The sequence below is a fragment of the Protopterus annectens genome, chromosome 3.part0 (genome assembly GCF_019279795.1).
Source record: "Protopterus annectens isolate FY-2018-M chromosome 3.part0, PAN1.0, whole genome shotgun sequence".
NCBI classification, from domain to species: Eukaryota; Metazoa; Chordata; order Ceratodontiformes; family Protopteridae; genus Protopterus; species Protopterus annectens.
Window position 1 is genome coordinate 17849826 of NC_056731.1, and position 16741 is coordinate 17866566.

General features: G+C 38.1%; 1 protein-coding gene across 1 annotated transcript in view; it reads right to left on the reverse strand.

Annotated features, from left to right (window-relative positions):
* MYO3A (myosin IIIA) overlaps positions 1 to 16741 on the reverse strand; it is a 2697794-nt gene that overhangs the window by 574134 nt on the left and 2106919 nt on the right. The window contains exon 22 of the mRNA XM_044064554.1: positions 5992 to 6121. Coding sequence (XP_043920489.1) covers positions 5992 to 6121 — 130 coding nt within the window. The remainder of the gene's footprint in view (positions 1 to 5991; positions 6122 to 16741) is intronic.

Genomic DNA, 16741 nt, shown 5'->3' on the forward strand with positions numbered 1-16741 from the left:
GAGTTTTTGGATGTTACAGTTTTTAAGACTGAGGATAATAAGATAGCAACCAGACTTTACAAGAAACCATGTCAAGTGAATACAACCCTGAAGAGAGACAGTATGCACCCCTCGAGGGTCTTTAGGAATGTGTTGAAAGGACAAGGCATGATGGTCTCAAGATTAAACAGTAAAGATAATGTATATGAATCCAACTTGACAGTTGTAGCACAGGAATTTCGAGACAGAGGGTATAGAACAAGCGAGGTCAAGCATACGACTAGAGAAGTTAGAAGTCTGAGGGAAACATCAAGAAGACCATATTTTCTGGATAAGGGTACAGCGCATAGAGTAGATCAGATGGCTAATGATAAAGGTATAGGTAGCGTGTTTTTTTAATGCATTATACAAGTAATGCTAACATATTTTGCAATATAGTAAAGAAGAATTGTCCAGTTCTATTATCAGATAATAAGTTAGGGAGCATTGTAGGGTGACAACCATGATTAATTTTCAAGAATAAACAATCTTTGAAGAGGTTGCTATGTTATGGTAAGAAGCAGAGGACAAGTGGGCAAACACAGGGAGGAACAGTATCATGTGCTGCGTGTAACTACTGTCAGCATATAGATGACAATGATACATTTGCACATCCTGAAACAAATCAGATTTTCAACATTAGAGCACATGTGAATTGCTCTATAGTCAATGTTGTCTATTTAGCTTGCTGCCAAGCATGCAGATGTTTTTATATTGGGAAAACCAATAGAATGTTGAGGGATAGGGTGCGTGAGTATTTACTTGCCATCAGAAATAAAGATTTTAGGAATGAATTGGCAAAGTATATACATGAGGAGGGGGTAACACATACTTTTAGATTTAGAGTGCTGGAGAATATTATCCCTGGGAAATGGGTGGGGGACATTAAGAATTCCACAGAGTAATGTGAGACCAAATGGATAATTAGGTTTCAGGCAGATGCACATCCAGGGATGAATGGCTTTGTGCCACTGAAGCCCATTCTTAAAGCTCATGATTTGTTTAAGTAGTATCCCTGATAATATTGTGTATAATTGATCATGTGACTGTGATTAATTGCTGGACTTAAGACATCTGTTCTAAGTATTTATAGGTCTGAAGAAGTGCTCAGTGGAGCATGAAAGCACTCATCTTTTAACTTATTTTATTTTACTTGTGTTTATTCATTAAAGTTTTTATTCTAGTCATGTTTTGTTCTGTGGATACTGCTTTTACTTTGAATTGTATTATTTGTTTGCCACAGACCTACCCACAGTGAATTAAATGCTTGTCGTTAGTGTTTAAATAATGTTTACTGCAGCTGAGGCAGTAAAGAGCAGATTAGACAGAGAAAATCCTAAAACTCCTCAAACACAAAAAAAATCTTCCTTGATTCAAAATGTTTACAAGATTATTGCACACAGATACCTTTGTCCACTAAGAATATACAGGATTGTTTGTGTCTTTTGGCTTTTCCCGGTTAGGGGTCGCCACAGCGGAACTCCGGTCCGCTAATGATTGGCAGTAGAGTTTTACCTGCTGGCTTGCCGGGCCTAACGCACAACCTTCAATGAAGGAATGCCCGTTCACGCATGTCGCCAAACAGAAGATGCTCTAACTGAGAATCGAATGGGCAACGTCTAACTGTGAGGTGACAACGCTACCACAGCACCACCACCGCAGTACTAAGAATATACAGGATAAGGTGTAGAAATATTTTATTACCACTAGCTGATATTACATTTTACAAGTGCTATTAACTCTAAAACAGTTTTTCTATAAGAAGACTGCAAAACTAGCTGCCTAGAATTGTTCAAGACAATTTGTAATCTAGTTAATGCACTGTATGGCAACTTTCGGTGGCACCCTAGAGAAGTGAGTAGTATTGTTACCTCACAGCAAGATGGCACCTTGTTTGATTCTTGACTGAGGAAGGGTACATGCACTGTAGAGTCTGCATGTCCTTTCCATTTTCATTTGACTTTCCTCTGCATACTATAATGTCTTTCACATTCAAAAAATGTGGTGGGTGGGTTGGCTTTTCTAAATTGGTCACAGGTGTGCATATGATGTGTGTGTGTGAGTACATGTTGCTGTGCTAGAGACAGTGTGTGTGTGTGTGTGTGTGTGTGTGTGTGTGTGTGTGTGTGTGTGTGTGTGTGTGTGTTGTTGTGCTGCTACATGCAGAGTGTGTATGTGTGTGTGTGTTTGTATGCATGTGTGCACGTTCATATGTGTGCTTGTGCATTTCTGTGCATGTGTGTATGCGTGTGCGTGTGCGTGTGTGTGTGTCTGTGCGTGTGTGCGTGTGTGTGTGAGTGTGTGTGTGTGCGTGTGTGCGTGTGTGCATGTGTTCGTGTGTGTGTGATGTGTGTGTTATACAGAATAAAGTTCTGGCAATCTATTTCTGTACTCTACTTGCCAAAAAAAACTCTGTGAATGATAATGGCTGTTCATAGGGTCACAGAAGAGGTGCTATAGGAGTTGGAAGTGACTAAATAACAATGGATGGATGGATAGTTACTTTGTCTAAAGTACTTTCAAGTCAAATACGCCAATGCAGTCCTACATTTTGAACAGTCCCAATATGTTGCTTCGACCCTGAATCCATTCCCATTTATGCAGTGTAGATCAAACGCAGAGCTTAAAATAACACCGAGAGAAAATCAATGCTTGAAAAATAGGTGCATCATATGAAGCTAAAGGATGTTTTGTTAAGAAAATGATAAGAGAAAATAAAATATAATCCTTACTTTTTTCTATTTTTCTGCTAAGTGGATAGTCTAGTTGTCTACGTCTGGGGATGAAAGGGTCATGTTCCCTCTGTTGTTAGTTAACAGTGGCATTTGTTTTGAGAAAGAGAGACCAGTCAACAGCTATTCTTTTCTATTTTGTCAGTAACCCTTTATTTTCACTTCAACTGACTCGCTGCAGGTCATGGAAAACCTTCCCAGTTTTAGAGGAACTGCTGAAACACATAAAGAAGGTACCTGAAGTACATTAGGTGTACATATAATTCTTACTGCACTTGACAGTGCATAAAACCAAATGTTTCAGTCAACTATAAATCATTCCACTTAGAGGGTATGACGTACCAAGGCTGTCTAATAGAAAACATATATAAAAACGTTAGTATTAGGTACTCTGAAGGACAATGTGTAAATAATGTATCTTATGACTCACAGTTCTCTCTGTCCTTTCATGATACTGCAAATGGTTCAGTCAAGCTGAAATATTGTCAGTTTACTGCAATAGTTGTAGTCAGTGTTTTTGAAATGTGAGGTCTTCCTATATAGAAAGGCAGGAGACAGAAAAAGCCTGATGTATAAAGGATCTCAGTTTCTCCCACACTTACAGATTAGGCATCACCCTTTTCTTATAACTTATTGCTATTGTCAGACATAGCCCAACTACATTTAATTAAAAATCAAGCCATCTAGCGACCTTCTTCAGTCTCTTTGATTTATCCAGTAACATTTATGCTAATAAGTTAGACATGAATAAAAGGGAAGCTTGTATACCAGTTGCATCATAATATTAAGATGCAGCTGCCTATCTGCACAGGTTAATGTTTTGACGGTAGTTCTAAGGCTGCAGCAGTATGGAGAACTCAGGACTCCTCAGCTTCATATAGCTGTACAAGTTAAAGCTTTCTGAAACCATTCAAGATTTACTGCATAGAATTTGCACTGTTACCTGATGTACTACAGCTTCACAGACATTGCCTGTCTACGATGTATTAAACACAAATCAAATTGGAATTTAAAGCTGACAACCAGATGAGAAATGAAGGAGCAGCTCCCAGTCAGAAGTGTAAGACCCCAAACGGTAGATCTAGATTGACTGAAAAGATACACTGAGATTCAAAATGTAAGCTTTTTTATAAGTGGACTGTGCCCCACTAGTAACTGTACCAATTAGCTTGTTGCAGTTGTAGCACAGAGCTTGCTACAGTTATCTTTCAGAGAGAAAGACTTTTTAGTATTTTTTTTGTTCCCCATGGCTGTCAAGGTTTGTTTTTATGCCATCCTGTTCAATCTTCAAAGTCTTTTCACTTATATGTAAATAACCTATGGTTCATTTTCTGCATTCATCATGGGCAGAGTATGAAAATGGACCAGATGAATTAGTATTCTACCATTTTTAATACAGACAGCAACTGCAGTCCTTATTACTCCCAAAACAGGAATGTATGATACTCACATGCATATACACAACTGAGTGCACAGAGACACACGTGCACACACGTTCACATACTTATACACCTGTAAGGACACACACACACACACATGCACATACACATGCACACACACACACACACACACACACACACACACACACACACACACACACACACACACACACACACACACACACACACACACACACTGACATATGTAAAGGCACATGCACACATGCATGCACTCATGCTCTCTTTAAGTGCTGATGAGCACATGATTAAAGAGAAGTAGGGCTGCCCCCATTATATAATTTAAAGGAACAGTGCACTTATCCTTCAGCAAATCTGTTGGAGACAGGAAGCAGTGGTCAATAGGTATGATTATTACAATGGCGTGCAGAGGAGTAAAGGAATGTATGTAAAAACAGTCCTGAAAAGTATATGAAGACCAATCTTTTGAGTTGCAGAAGGCAGGAAATTGGAGGTGGTCTGAACCACATAGCAGTCATGGAGGAACAAATCTTGTTCTCAGAAATGACCATCCATAGAAACAAAGAGCAACTGAACTTTAAATGTACAAAAAGCAACTGAATTTTAAATGTATTTTTTGATTCAGTAACTTCACTCTGTGCTTATTTCACCTTAGTGTATTCTGTCAGCTCTCATTTTCATCTATTGCATTCCTTGGATTCATAACACAAGGACACAACTATTGTGTATACTAACAATAAGAAGATAAGATGACTATTTCACCAAAACTAAGTAACAGAAAGTATGAAAACATGTTATAGACTTCTTTTACATCACAAAATATTAATTCAGATCATCTTATTAAATTAGTTTTTAGAAGGACCAGTCTTGGAAAAACATCCATGATTTGCACTTTTTGTTTCCTACTACTTTTGAGGTCGATGGCTAAGCAGTGCACCAGACACTGAAGTGGGAGTCTGTTAGTAGAAAACAGTCTATAAACAGCAAATAAAATTAAATTAAAAACCCCCTAACAGAGTGTAGTGACCAGCAGAAAACACCTTTGCTATCCTATTCACAATATAGGCTTAATATGGACAAAGTACTGGAAGGTTAAACAAATAATCTTGTTAGCACAGCAAGATATCATGTAGTCGGAAAGATACAGCCATCACAGTACACTGTATCGGTTTGGTATTATTTTGGTAATAGGATATGATCATTCAGATGGAAAGGCTTACGTGCTCTGTTGGAAGCATTGCCATAGTGAATGGGCATACATTATCAATATCTAGACTGTTAAACTCAGGCCCATGACTGTTAGGTTAGTTCTACTGCAACTGTTTCATGGAGTCTTTAGGCTCCAACATCACAATCAAATCAATGCAATGATTAACGTTTGTAAAAAAACAACACATATGTGTACACATAAAAATGAAGCAAAATGTTAGTATGTCGGTTTTATTTTCCATTAATGTATGTGTGCCTGTGACTTAAGAGATAATTTAATACATGTGTTTAAAAGAAATGTTTGTAAAAAAAACAAAACAAAACTGTAGGTTTTATAGATGCTTCTCTTCAGGGTGTCTATCTGTTTTTGCAGTGAAGCATTGTGTTGTGTAATTATCAAGATGGGTTGAGATACAGTGAATTACATATTACAGGATCAAGTAGATGTTATCTGTATAATTTTGCATAAAGAAGACAGTTAAAGCCTGTATCTATGTGTTAAAGTCTAATGTTTCACCATGTTGTTAATTTATATTCTAATCCCAGAATTCATATAGCTAATGGCAGAGCAATTTCTTTACCAGTCTTCCAAAAATAATTGGACTGAGATGTACCTGTTTTTGTAAGTGGGTGGGTGACCAGTCTTCGGACTAAGGTGGTTTCTGAAGATCTCAGCAACAGGATAATATCAGCTGGTAAGGTATCTCTGTTTTTTGCCAGGAATCCAGTCGCATTGTAAAGAACCTGTCAATGTTTAAGAGAACATCACATTACTTTTTCATTCTTATCACAATCATGAGGTGTGAACATTTTTTTAATCTTGCTGTACCTCCATTAAATAGAGAGATAAAGCTTTGATGGTGACCCAGATGATGCAAGTTTGAATAATGAGCAGCTGGACAGGGAAGAATGAGAGTGAGCGGCTGTCGTTGGCTCACCCATCCTTGGGGAAAAGGCAGTGGTCATAGTCTGCTACTAGCAAGTGGAGGCTTAAAGACAATGAAATATGCTGCAGGGACCAAGTGATAAAGAGTTGATACTGCCAAGATGGTGATAGTAGCCCCCAAGATTGTGCATGCGTAACCATGCGTATGGAAGACAGGACATTATAATGCTTTGCAGTGACACAAGTGACCATATCAGCAATGAAATGGCAAGGTTAAGGCCATTAGAAGGGATCTCTTTACCACAATCAGTAGACGCAGGAAAAGGCACAAACTAACTTTGTACCTGTCGTATGATGACCCAGGTAGTTAGCTCTCACCCATGTGTTAGGACCTCCCCAGTGGCAGAAGAAGAAATGAGCTCGCAACCAGTGGTAAGGAACTTGATAGTCCAAAGGCACAAGGTCAAAACATACAGAAAAAAAGATAGCAGTCTTGGATTTTTGCATGTTATTTAATCTATAAATGTAAATTACCTCCACCTAATGATTTTTGCAAGATGTTTATGACATGATGCTATCTGTCTGTTCGGTGACTTATTGTAGTATCCCCAGATCTCCTAAACATCACTAAAGACTTTACAATTGAGAAAGAAACAAGGAATTGGGAGCCTTAAACTATTAGACAATATATATAAAAAGAAAAAAAAATGACAACACTTACTTCTCCAGACACTCAAACTAATCCGATGTCTAGTTTTGTCTCTTAAGCTCTGTGTACTTTTACTTCTTACTTCTCTGAAATTATTTTAGATTATCAGTTTTAAGCAAAATTTCAAGCATTTGTTTTCTAAAATGATTATATTCACTTCATTTTTCACCTACCAGTCATACCAGATTAGATGTGATGCTACACAATGCAGAAAGTGCAAATGATCTAATTATGATTTCATCTAATAATTTCATGTACAAATGGAACAGAGAATTCGAACAATCTCCTAGAAGTAGATTTATAAATATCTAGCTTTTTTTCTAATCAGATAAATATTTTAAACTTGTGCTACACTAGGCATATATCTTACCATCTTTTTTTACTTCAAATAGCTTGCTGTAACCCACCACCCTAGACTTTATTCTGTAGGAAGTGATTACTGAATGAGAATAAAGAGCATATTATTCACAGTTGTAAGCGCCAGTGTTTCCTGGTTTGTCTATACTGAAATAGGTATGGGCAGCAATGATACACTAGTGCCTGCTATTTTTTCTGGGGAGGCCATGACCTGTATAGTACACAGATATAATCAACATCTGTGGTCATTTAATATGAAGCAGTAATATGCTAACCCCTGATGCAGAGTTTCATAGCTTCAGATCCTGATCCACATTTAGCATGTAGAATTTGGTATCTTTTGCAGAAATTATAGCATTTTAAATACACCATTTGATTATAGTTTTTGTTTATGGGGAAAGTCCAACTGGGCACAAGTCCCAGTTTTAGCTGAGGCCTGGGAAGAAATGCTCCATTTTATAGAATGAGTAGAAGGGCTATATAGGATTTGTATAATAAATGTACATATATACATGGACTAGTTATGATACGACAGTTAAGAGAAAAAACAATAAATGTACATACATAGGATAGTAAATGTACATACACAGAATAGTAAATGGACGTTCAAAGACTAGTAAATGAACATACATAGAATTGTAAAGATATGACAGTTAATGAAAGCATGACAGTTAAATGAAGAATTCCATAAAAGATGAGCTAATATCAAGCTTGTAAGCTAGTGTGCAAATGTTGAATCTAAACACTAAAATAATATCTAATCCATATTTGACTCTGTTATCAGTCATACAGCACACATCTCCTAATTTTTTTCCCTCTTGCCTTTGCATCTTAATCTGCCTGCTGCCCCCTTTTCACCTTACACATGCATTCCCATCTCTGACATCTCACAATTTTGCTTCTCCTCAAACTTTTATAAATTGCTCTGACAGCAGTATTTCACTGAACATGTACAAAAAAAAACTATTGTATATATGTTTTCTGATGTTTTATCTTACTCATTATTTCTTATCCTACAATGTGAGTTTCTATGCATTTGTATTGCAAACTAACTTTTATGTATTATAAGCTGAATTGTTACAGTTTGTAAACTAAATTTATCTGTATTGCAAAATGTAACTGGAGCTTTTCTCCTCGGGTCTCCACTGAAAATGGGTCTCGGGCCCAGCTGGACAAACCCGGTTAACAGATTTCAATAAATAAATAAATAAAATAAATAAATAATATCCAATAGCCTGCCTTCGGATTTGTATTTAGCCATGCAGCAGTCGTGCTACTCTTTTTTTCTAGGTGCTTTGGACACTTATTCCTGCCAACCATCAGTCCTTCTCTACTGCTGCTGTGCCAGATGCTTTTCATCACATCCATATTATTGCATCCCACATTACCTTAAAGGGACAGTCCCAGCGATTTTTTGTTTTGATTCTGGTCTTTGTTTACATGTTCAGTCTGGCTTTCTGGGCAGGTCCTAGCCTTGACTGTGGAGAGTTGGGGGAGAGGTGACTACAGGAAGTTCCAAAGGTGTTAGCCACATCCCATCTCAAATTCAGCTGTACTCACAACAGCTCTCACGAGTCATTCATTAGTTTTGTGTGTGCCTTTTTATCCTCAGGCAAAAAAAGTAGCCTTTCAGAAGATGAATGACCTGGCTTGCTGTTATCTTGCAGGAAAGCATATGAGCAATGCAAAGCGAAAAGAATAAACAGTGTTTTGTCTATTTCATGTCACATTTTGTGCTCATTCCTGAATGCAAGCTAAGTGCAATGGTTTCATGACATGACTGCCACTATCTCTGCAGAAAGCATCTGAATGATGCAAGTTATAACAGTAGCAGAAGCAGGTCTTTTCTCCCTCTCTTTTTCATGCTTTATTATTTTTTTTCCTGAATACTAGCCATACGCAGTCGCTTTCTGACTGACTTGTAGCTCTATAAAAATGCATTTGTGGTGCAAGGTTCAAGTATTAATAGACAAAGTCTTCAATTCCTTTTATTTTGTGATGTAAAGTTTTGATTTCTAAATATTAGCTGAGTGCCCTGATTTTATGGTCTGCTTCTAATTCTGTACAAGCACCAGTGGTGCAGGGTTTTAAACATAAGTCGGCACACTCATCTATTCCTTTCATATTTTATTTTGTGCTGACTTCTGTCTACTAGTCAAGTGCAATTCCTAGTATACATGTTGCATCTTCGTGAGTTATTGCATTGTATCTACAATATGCTCTTAAGCATTTTTCTCGCTGTTTTGATATTACAGTTGTTTACACTTGAGTCTAGTCCCACTGTGGTTATCTGTAGACAAATAACTGAAATGATGCTGGGCAGGCTTTTTGTCTTCATTCTAACGGTTTGTAATACCTGATGTGTGACTGATCTCCAGTCTGACAACCATTAGTCCTACATTATGGCACTCAAACTGTGGTTGCCATTCCAAAATACTCACATGGTAGTAATATTAGAGCAATGACAGAACTAGTATCTTACCCAGTTTAATACCTTGTGCTGTCTTATGCCTTGTCCCCCATGGCAAATCAACAGAAGATAAATACAAAATTTCCTGTAGGTGTGCTGTCACCTGACTTCATATACTGCTTTTCCACAACTATATGTAGTGTCACTGTGGGGTTACCACCTCTCTAAGTGGCCAAAGTGGGTCTTTTTATGCAAATGTGTTCATAGGGTCATAGATGATTTCTAGTATACCAGGCATAGGTCACCCCTCAACTGCTACGAACAGTCACTGAATCCCCAAATTAGTTGACCGTATAATTTAATCCAGACAAACACATAACAATAATATCGGTCTATATACCCCTGGTAATAACCTCTCCACCATTAAAGAACTATTCTCATGGTCATCCACCTGTTTCATCTAGGAGACTATCATTATGGGTGACTTTAATGCTGACTGGAACACCTGCTCCTCTGCCACCCCCTCTAAATCAAACCACCTATATGGATACACACAGATTATAAACTCACCTACTAGAATAAACAAACATAGTGGCAAAAAAAAAACAGTTCTCGACTGGATCCTAACTAATAAACCTTCTCGAGTCTGGCACTCAAGCTGTCTTCCTGGCAGCTTAATTGACCGCTTACCCACCTTCCTGTTCAGGCACACAGTAAACCTCCCCAAATGTACAATATACAGAAACATTAGAAGCAATAAGCACTTTTTTATAGCCACCTTTAACTCTCTACTACAACACTTTGACTGGTCTCCATTATCTCAACTAAACCTTGATGCTGCTGTAGAATATTTCACTACAAAATTCCTTGAAATTCTAAATACTCTAGCCCCAAGTAGAAAAATCTAGGTCAAGGCTAACTATACCCCATGGCTGTCTAATGAACCTAAAGAACTACTCAAAGAAAGAAACAAGTCCTGGACCCTATATCACATCAACAAAACCCAAAACTCTCTTGAGACCTATCATCACCTAAGAAACAAAGCCAAAACCCAAATCAACAAGGATAAAAGAACCTACTCTACTCAAATTCAAGTATAAAAAAACTTCTTCAACCAAGACAGTCCTCTACCCCTCCTCCACAACTTCCAATACCACAGATTTTTTGGCCACCAGTTTACTCTTTTTTTACTAACTCCATCCTATCCCTTCTAAATCACTCATGGCACCCATCCAAACATCCACCATAAGAAAATCACTCCATAAATTAAAATCCACATCCCTTGCTATTGACCAGCTACCAAACTCATACCTCAAGTTAGCTGCTAATTCCATAGCCTATCCTATTTCTATATTAATTAATAGATCAATCCAAGAACACTATGCTCCCAAACTTTGGTAAACCTCATATATCATCCCTCTACACAAGGGTAGTATATCAACCGAATTCACAAACAATAGACCAGTAGCTATTCTATCTCCCCTGTCAAAAATCCTAGAAAAATGCGTCCACACCCAGCTTATGGACTACCTAAATAATCATAAACTCCTAACTAATTCCCAGCATGGTTTCAGACCTAACCATAGTACAGCTACTGCCCTCCTTAGTTTCATGGACGCTATTAATCACCTAAAAAACAATAGCCAACCAGTAGCAGCTATCTTTTTCGACATGTCCAAGGCATTTGACATGGTGTCACACCAAAAACTATAAAAATGAACTTGCCTCACTTAACCTATCCCACTCCGCACTATCTTGGTTTCAAAGCTACCTCACAGAGAGACACCAAGCTGTCAATTGCAAAAATTACTCATCCTCCCACCTGCCAGTATTATTAGGGGTCCCGGTCCCTCAAGGTTCAGTCTTAGGCCCACTGCTCTTTACAGTCTTTACCAACAATCTGCATACTGCTGCCAACCTGGCTACTACTAGTCAATATGCAGAAGATTCAACTTTAATATGTGCTGCTCCCTCACTGTCCCAGTTACAAGAAAAAAAACGCAAAAAATCTTCACAGAAATAGAATCCTACCTCTCCAGCCAACAACTTGTATTGAATTCCAAAAAAAACTAAACTCATTCTTTTCTCTAACAAAAATCCAGCAGCATCCTTTGCTATCTTCTCAGTTAATAACACCAAAATATAATCCACATCTCATACAAAACTTTCAGGTGTCACTATTGATAATAACCTTAAATTTGACAAACATATCTCAGAAGTTATCAAGAAATTCCATATCAAGCTTGGCACTCTCTACAGGTCCAAACAATTCCTTACCAATCCCACCAGACAGGCTATCACTAGAACCCATCTTCTCTCCACCCTGTTATACACCTCACAAATATTTACTAACCTGAGAAAATCTGACTTAGGAGGTATGCTATAATAAAATAGCCAAGTATGCCGCAAATTCACCACACAGGTCCCACCACTGTGCAGCACTCCACCAGCTCAACTGGTTTGAACTATCCAGTCTCCTTCATTTCCATCAAATATTCACTGCCCATAATATTTCCAAACCAGAAAACTGTCCTGCACTTTAAAACCTCATCCAGCCATACTCTAACCTCAGAACCCTAAGATCCACAGATAAATCCCTTTTTTCAGTCTCTAAATCTTATAACAGCTTTGGAGAAGCCCTTTATTCTAATTACATTTCCAAAGTCTGGAACACAAGCCCTCAAAACATGCTAAACACTACCAACACCACTATCTTCAAACAACGTCTTAGGGCCCACCTAAACAACAACTGGCAGTGGTCTTGCACTTCCCCCGGCTTGAGTACACTCACAATGTATACCCATAAATCACTCTTTCTCCCTATAGGACACTCACCTTTCACCTGCTCTTATGAGCAGTCATATTGGCATCAGTTTATATCTGTTTGCATTTTATCAGTTGAACATTTAGACTGTAAAATAATTATATATTTTTTTGCCCTTACTATATTGTAATAGTTTACTACTTCCCGCCTTCTTCTTAGATTGTAATAGTTTATTACATGTAATAAATGTGTGCTTATGTACTGTTTTATCTGTCTCTCAATGTACTCTTTTTTTGTACCTTACTGTTTGTACTTTTTGTGGAGCTTTTCTCCCCAAGCCTCTGCTGAAAATGGGATATTAACCCAGTCGGAATTCCTGTTAAACAAATGTTAAATAAATAAATACATACATACATAACTAAATAAAATAAATACTGCAGGAAGATTTGTCTTAAACAACTGGTGTCAAAATCATGGCCTGAAACTTAATGCCAAAAATGCATAATGTAACTTTTGGGAAGTCTTCTACCCAAGGCAGGTACCACATTGACAATAAGCCCCCTAAGACTTGGCCCAGTTGTTCAGGATTTGGGAACTTATGTGGACAGTGACCTAACTTTTGACTAACATGTGTCTACTATTGTAAGCCAATCCTTCTATATTGCACAAATTATAAACATATCTAGATATAAGAATGTCATTGACCCCCTTTACTCAGTCCTCATTGGGCTAGTCACTGCATATAATGGCATGCCCCCTTTGGCATGTATCTGTTCAGACACATGCAGCAACTGGAAAACCCACACAGATACTTTACTAAAAGGATACAAGGCCTAAACATCATATCCTACATGGACCGACTGAAGCCATGTCACTGTACTTGGCATCCTACAGACTGCTAAGATGTGACCTGTGCCTGGCATAAAAGACATCCTCTGACCAATTACTCATGGACTTACTGCACATCAGTAAATCACATGGCCTCAGAAATACTCAGTCTAGGGATCTAACCCTCATATTTTGCAGAGGATACTACTGCTATGGAACAGACTCCCAGTCCATATAAAACAAAGTTCATCCCTTTTCATTTCCAAGTTCATCTTAAGTCTATGGATGGGAAACAGAAAATTTGTCCCAGGATTGCCCCCTGCACTAATAACAGACAGATGCAGTTCCTAAATGCTTTATTCTATACATAAGTCTCCTCAAATTATCTATGGTATGATCCCAGTTATTTTCATTAGAAGTAATATACAATTATCAACCACAGGACAGGTAAGACCAATCTGTAACCAAATGGGATAGGTTATTTCTACTGCAAAAAGGGAAACTGGCTAGAATTAAAATGGTCTGCATGGGCAGCTAGCCTAGTACTTAACTATGAACCTATTATCTTGCATTTGACATGTGTCGCTCTCCTACTAACTGGGAGGATACAATGTAGCTGCTTGGATTCTCATCTCAAAACACATTACCTCTGTGTACTTGCCACAAAAAACACAATGTAAGAAGCTGAAGTGTATAAAAACAACTATAACCAGTGAAACACTTTGGTAATGGCTCCCCTCAACTCAATAAAAAACATGAACAAGTTGAAAAAGATAGTTTATTGAGCGCTTTCACCTTCATAAAGACTTCATCAGAATGAAGTACATTGGTACCTGAGTTGAAGGGAGCCAGCATGGATGTGCTTCACTGGTTATATCTCTATGTACTTCCAAATGTCTGCCTTCACCCACCCTCCAGGAGCGTAGAAGTAATGGCAGGTTAAAGCCAGGAGCATCTGGGAAATGGCTGTGATACAGTATGACTATAAACAAGAGACTTAAATAATTATAATTCCTTGCATTATTATCAGACATAATCAGACTACAGTTATATATTCACAGTTACATATGCATAATAGCTTATCCATGGAGTTCTGTATACAAATTTCACAAATGAAAACCATAAATATTTCAGTTTTCCACTGGTTAGGATTTAATAATCGACTTAGCTTCAGCGGTGTCATTCTACGGGGGTGCAATATTTATCAGCATGGGAGGACATGGTTGACAGACCACATTGTTTTGCCAGTAATTATCAGCACCTGTTCCTTCTAGGCTTTTAAATATTATCTAAGACACTGTCCTCCCCATAGTGCCTTTTTTAGGCAATGCCAAACTGATAAAACCTCCAGCATAGCAAAACCAACCAAAGGCAATCTAAAGGTGTTATTGCTCAATGCCAGGAAACTCCACATATTCCAAGCTCTCTTCACCCTGGAGAATACAGATATGTGTGCTGTTACTGAGACATGATTTTAAAGCAAATTCAAACTCCACCCTGGCAGTGCAGGGCTACAGTACCTTCCTCACATTTCAACCAGCTAATGTGCAGGCAGGAACTAAAGGGGGAGGTGTCTTTACCTACGTAAAAAACAAGCTCACCTGAAGGTTGGTTAAACAAGATGGTGCACTTGAGCTTCCCTATGTCCAAATTATTATAGGCAAAGTCTCATCCCTTACTCTTGCTGGTTATAGGACCCCCTGTAAGACCCAGAAACCCAATATTATATTCATGGATGACTTTAACTACCCCACCATTGACTGTAAATCATACATGACCCCCAAATGTGCAGGTTCAGGATTCCTCACCTTTATAAACATGACCACCCTAGATCAGATAGTACACACACCTTCTAAGGGTGCAAACATACTGGACTTACGCTACATAAACATAGAAGAATACTGTACCCCCCTCCCAAAGTGTAATGTCCTCTGGGATAATGTCAGACCATAAGGCTGCTTCATGCAAAATAAAAATAAAAACATGCCATCAACTAACCCCATAGCAGTTAGACATTTTTCCAAGACAAACTCCCTATTATTAATGGATAACCTGGAAAAATCTCAAGCTGCCCCCCTCCCAATTCCTGATAACAGAGCTGCCTATGTGGAATTGTTAAGAAAAATTCTGTACAATCATGTGAAATAAATGTAGACAGACAGCAGTGCCTATAAAGAATCAGCTCAGAACATACTTAGAAAACAGGCCACCGTGATGGAATCCTAACAAATTGGTTGCATAACAAATGGAAAAAGATCATGACAGAAGTTAGGAAATGCAAGTCCCAGCAGGACAGAAATGCTCTAATTAATGTAAGCAAGCAACTGAGAGGGAAAATCAAATCTACCAAAGCAAATTTTGGCAAAAAAATTAGCACACCTCTCAACTGTCCAGATTTTCTCAGAATGTCTAGATTTTTGTTATCAAATTGATGGATTCCCAGCAAGTGAAAGACTAAAGTCACTAAATTATAACATACATTTGAATTTCAGACTTCATATCCTTCAGAAAATGCATGCCAATTGCAAACCCTGCTGTTCTAGCACCTTATAAGTTTATAAAAGCAATATTTAACATTTGTCCCTGATTTTTGGTCTTTATCCTCTCATTATATTTGTTTTTGTCCAAATATCTTACACTTAGAGGTTGTGAGACATAACAACCTCACAAGCCAAGGAAACCATAAAACTTTCATTAGCTATATCTGCAACCTCTAAGGCAGTATATAAAAATGCACTAACCTAATTGCAAATGGAGTCACCTACAGAGAGCCAGAAGGATACAGCAAATGTACGGGCTGACAAATTTAGCTCCATTTTTACACCACTCTGTGGTGCTTGACTAGTCTCATATGCAAAGTCAGGAAAAAAATTATCTTGGAAATGAAAAAATCATGATACAGGAAGCCTTCAAACACTGGATCCCTCCCAGTTTGGTTTTGTCAAGGGAAGATTATGCCTACTCAACCTGGTGGACTTCTTCGAGAAGGTCACCAAGACAATGGAATCTGGAAAAAACAGTGCATACTGCCTACCTTCACCTGGCCAAGGCATTTGATACAATAACCCACTATGGAGACATTGTTTAAAGAGGCAAAGAGTACCACGTCAGTGCAAACATTCAGTGGCTTACAAACTCAGACCAGTAGCTACACAGACAATGGCTGAAGATGGAGATGTCTCAATATACTTCAGTAAGAAGCATACCCCTAGGGTGGTCAGACAGAATGATGTGCTGAATTTCCTCCATGTGCAGATCCTTATAGATGAAAGGGTTCCTATTAAATGATCTAAGACACATATCATTTCGAATGCATCTTGATCGAACTTGAAAGCACGAAAAGGCAAAATAGCGAAACAGCATATAAGTGAATTCTTTCCCTGGGAAAGAAATCACTTGGCCAGTTCCAT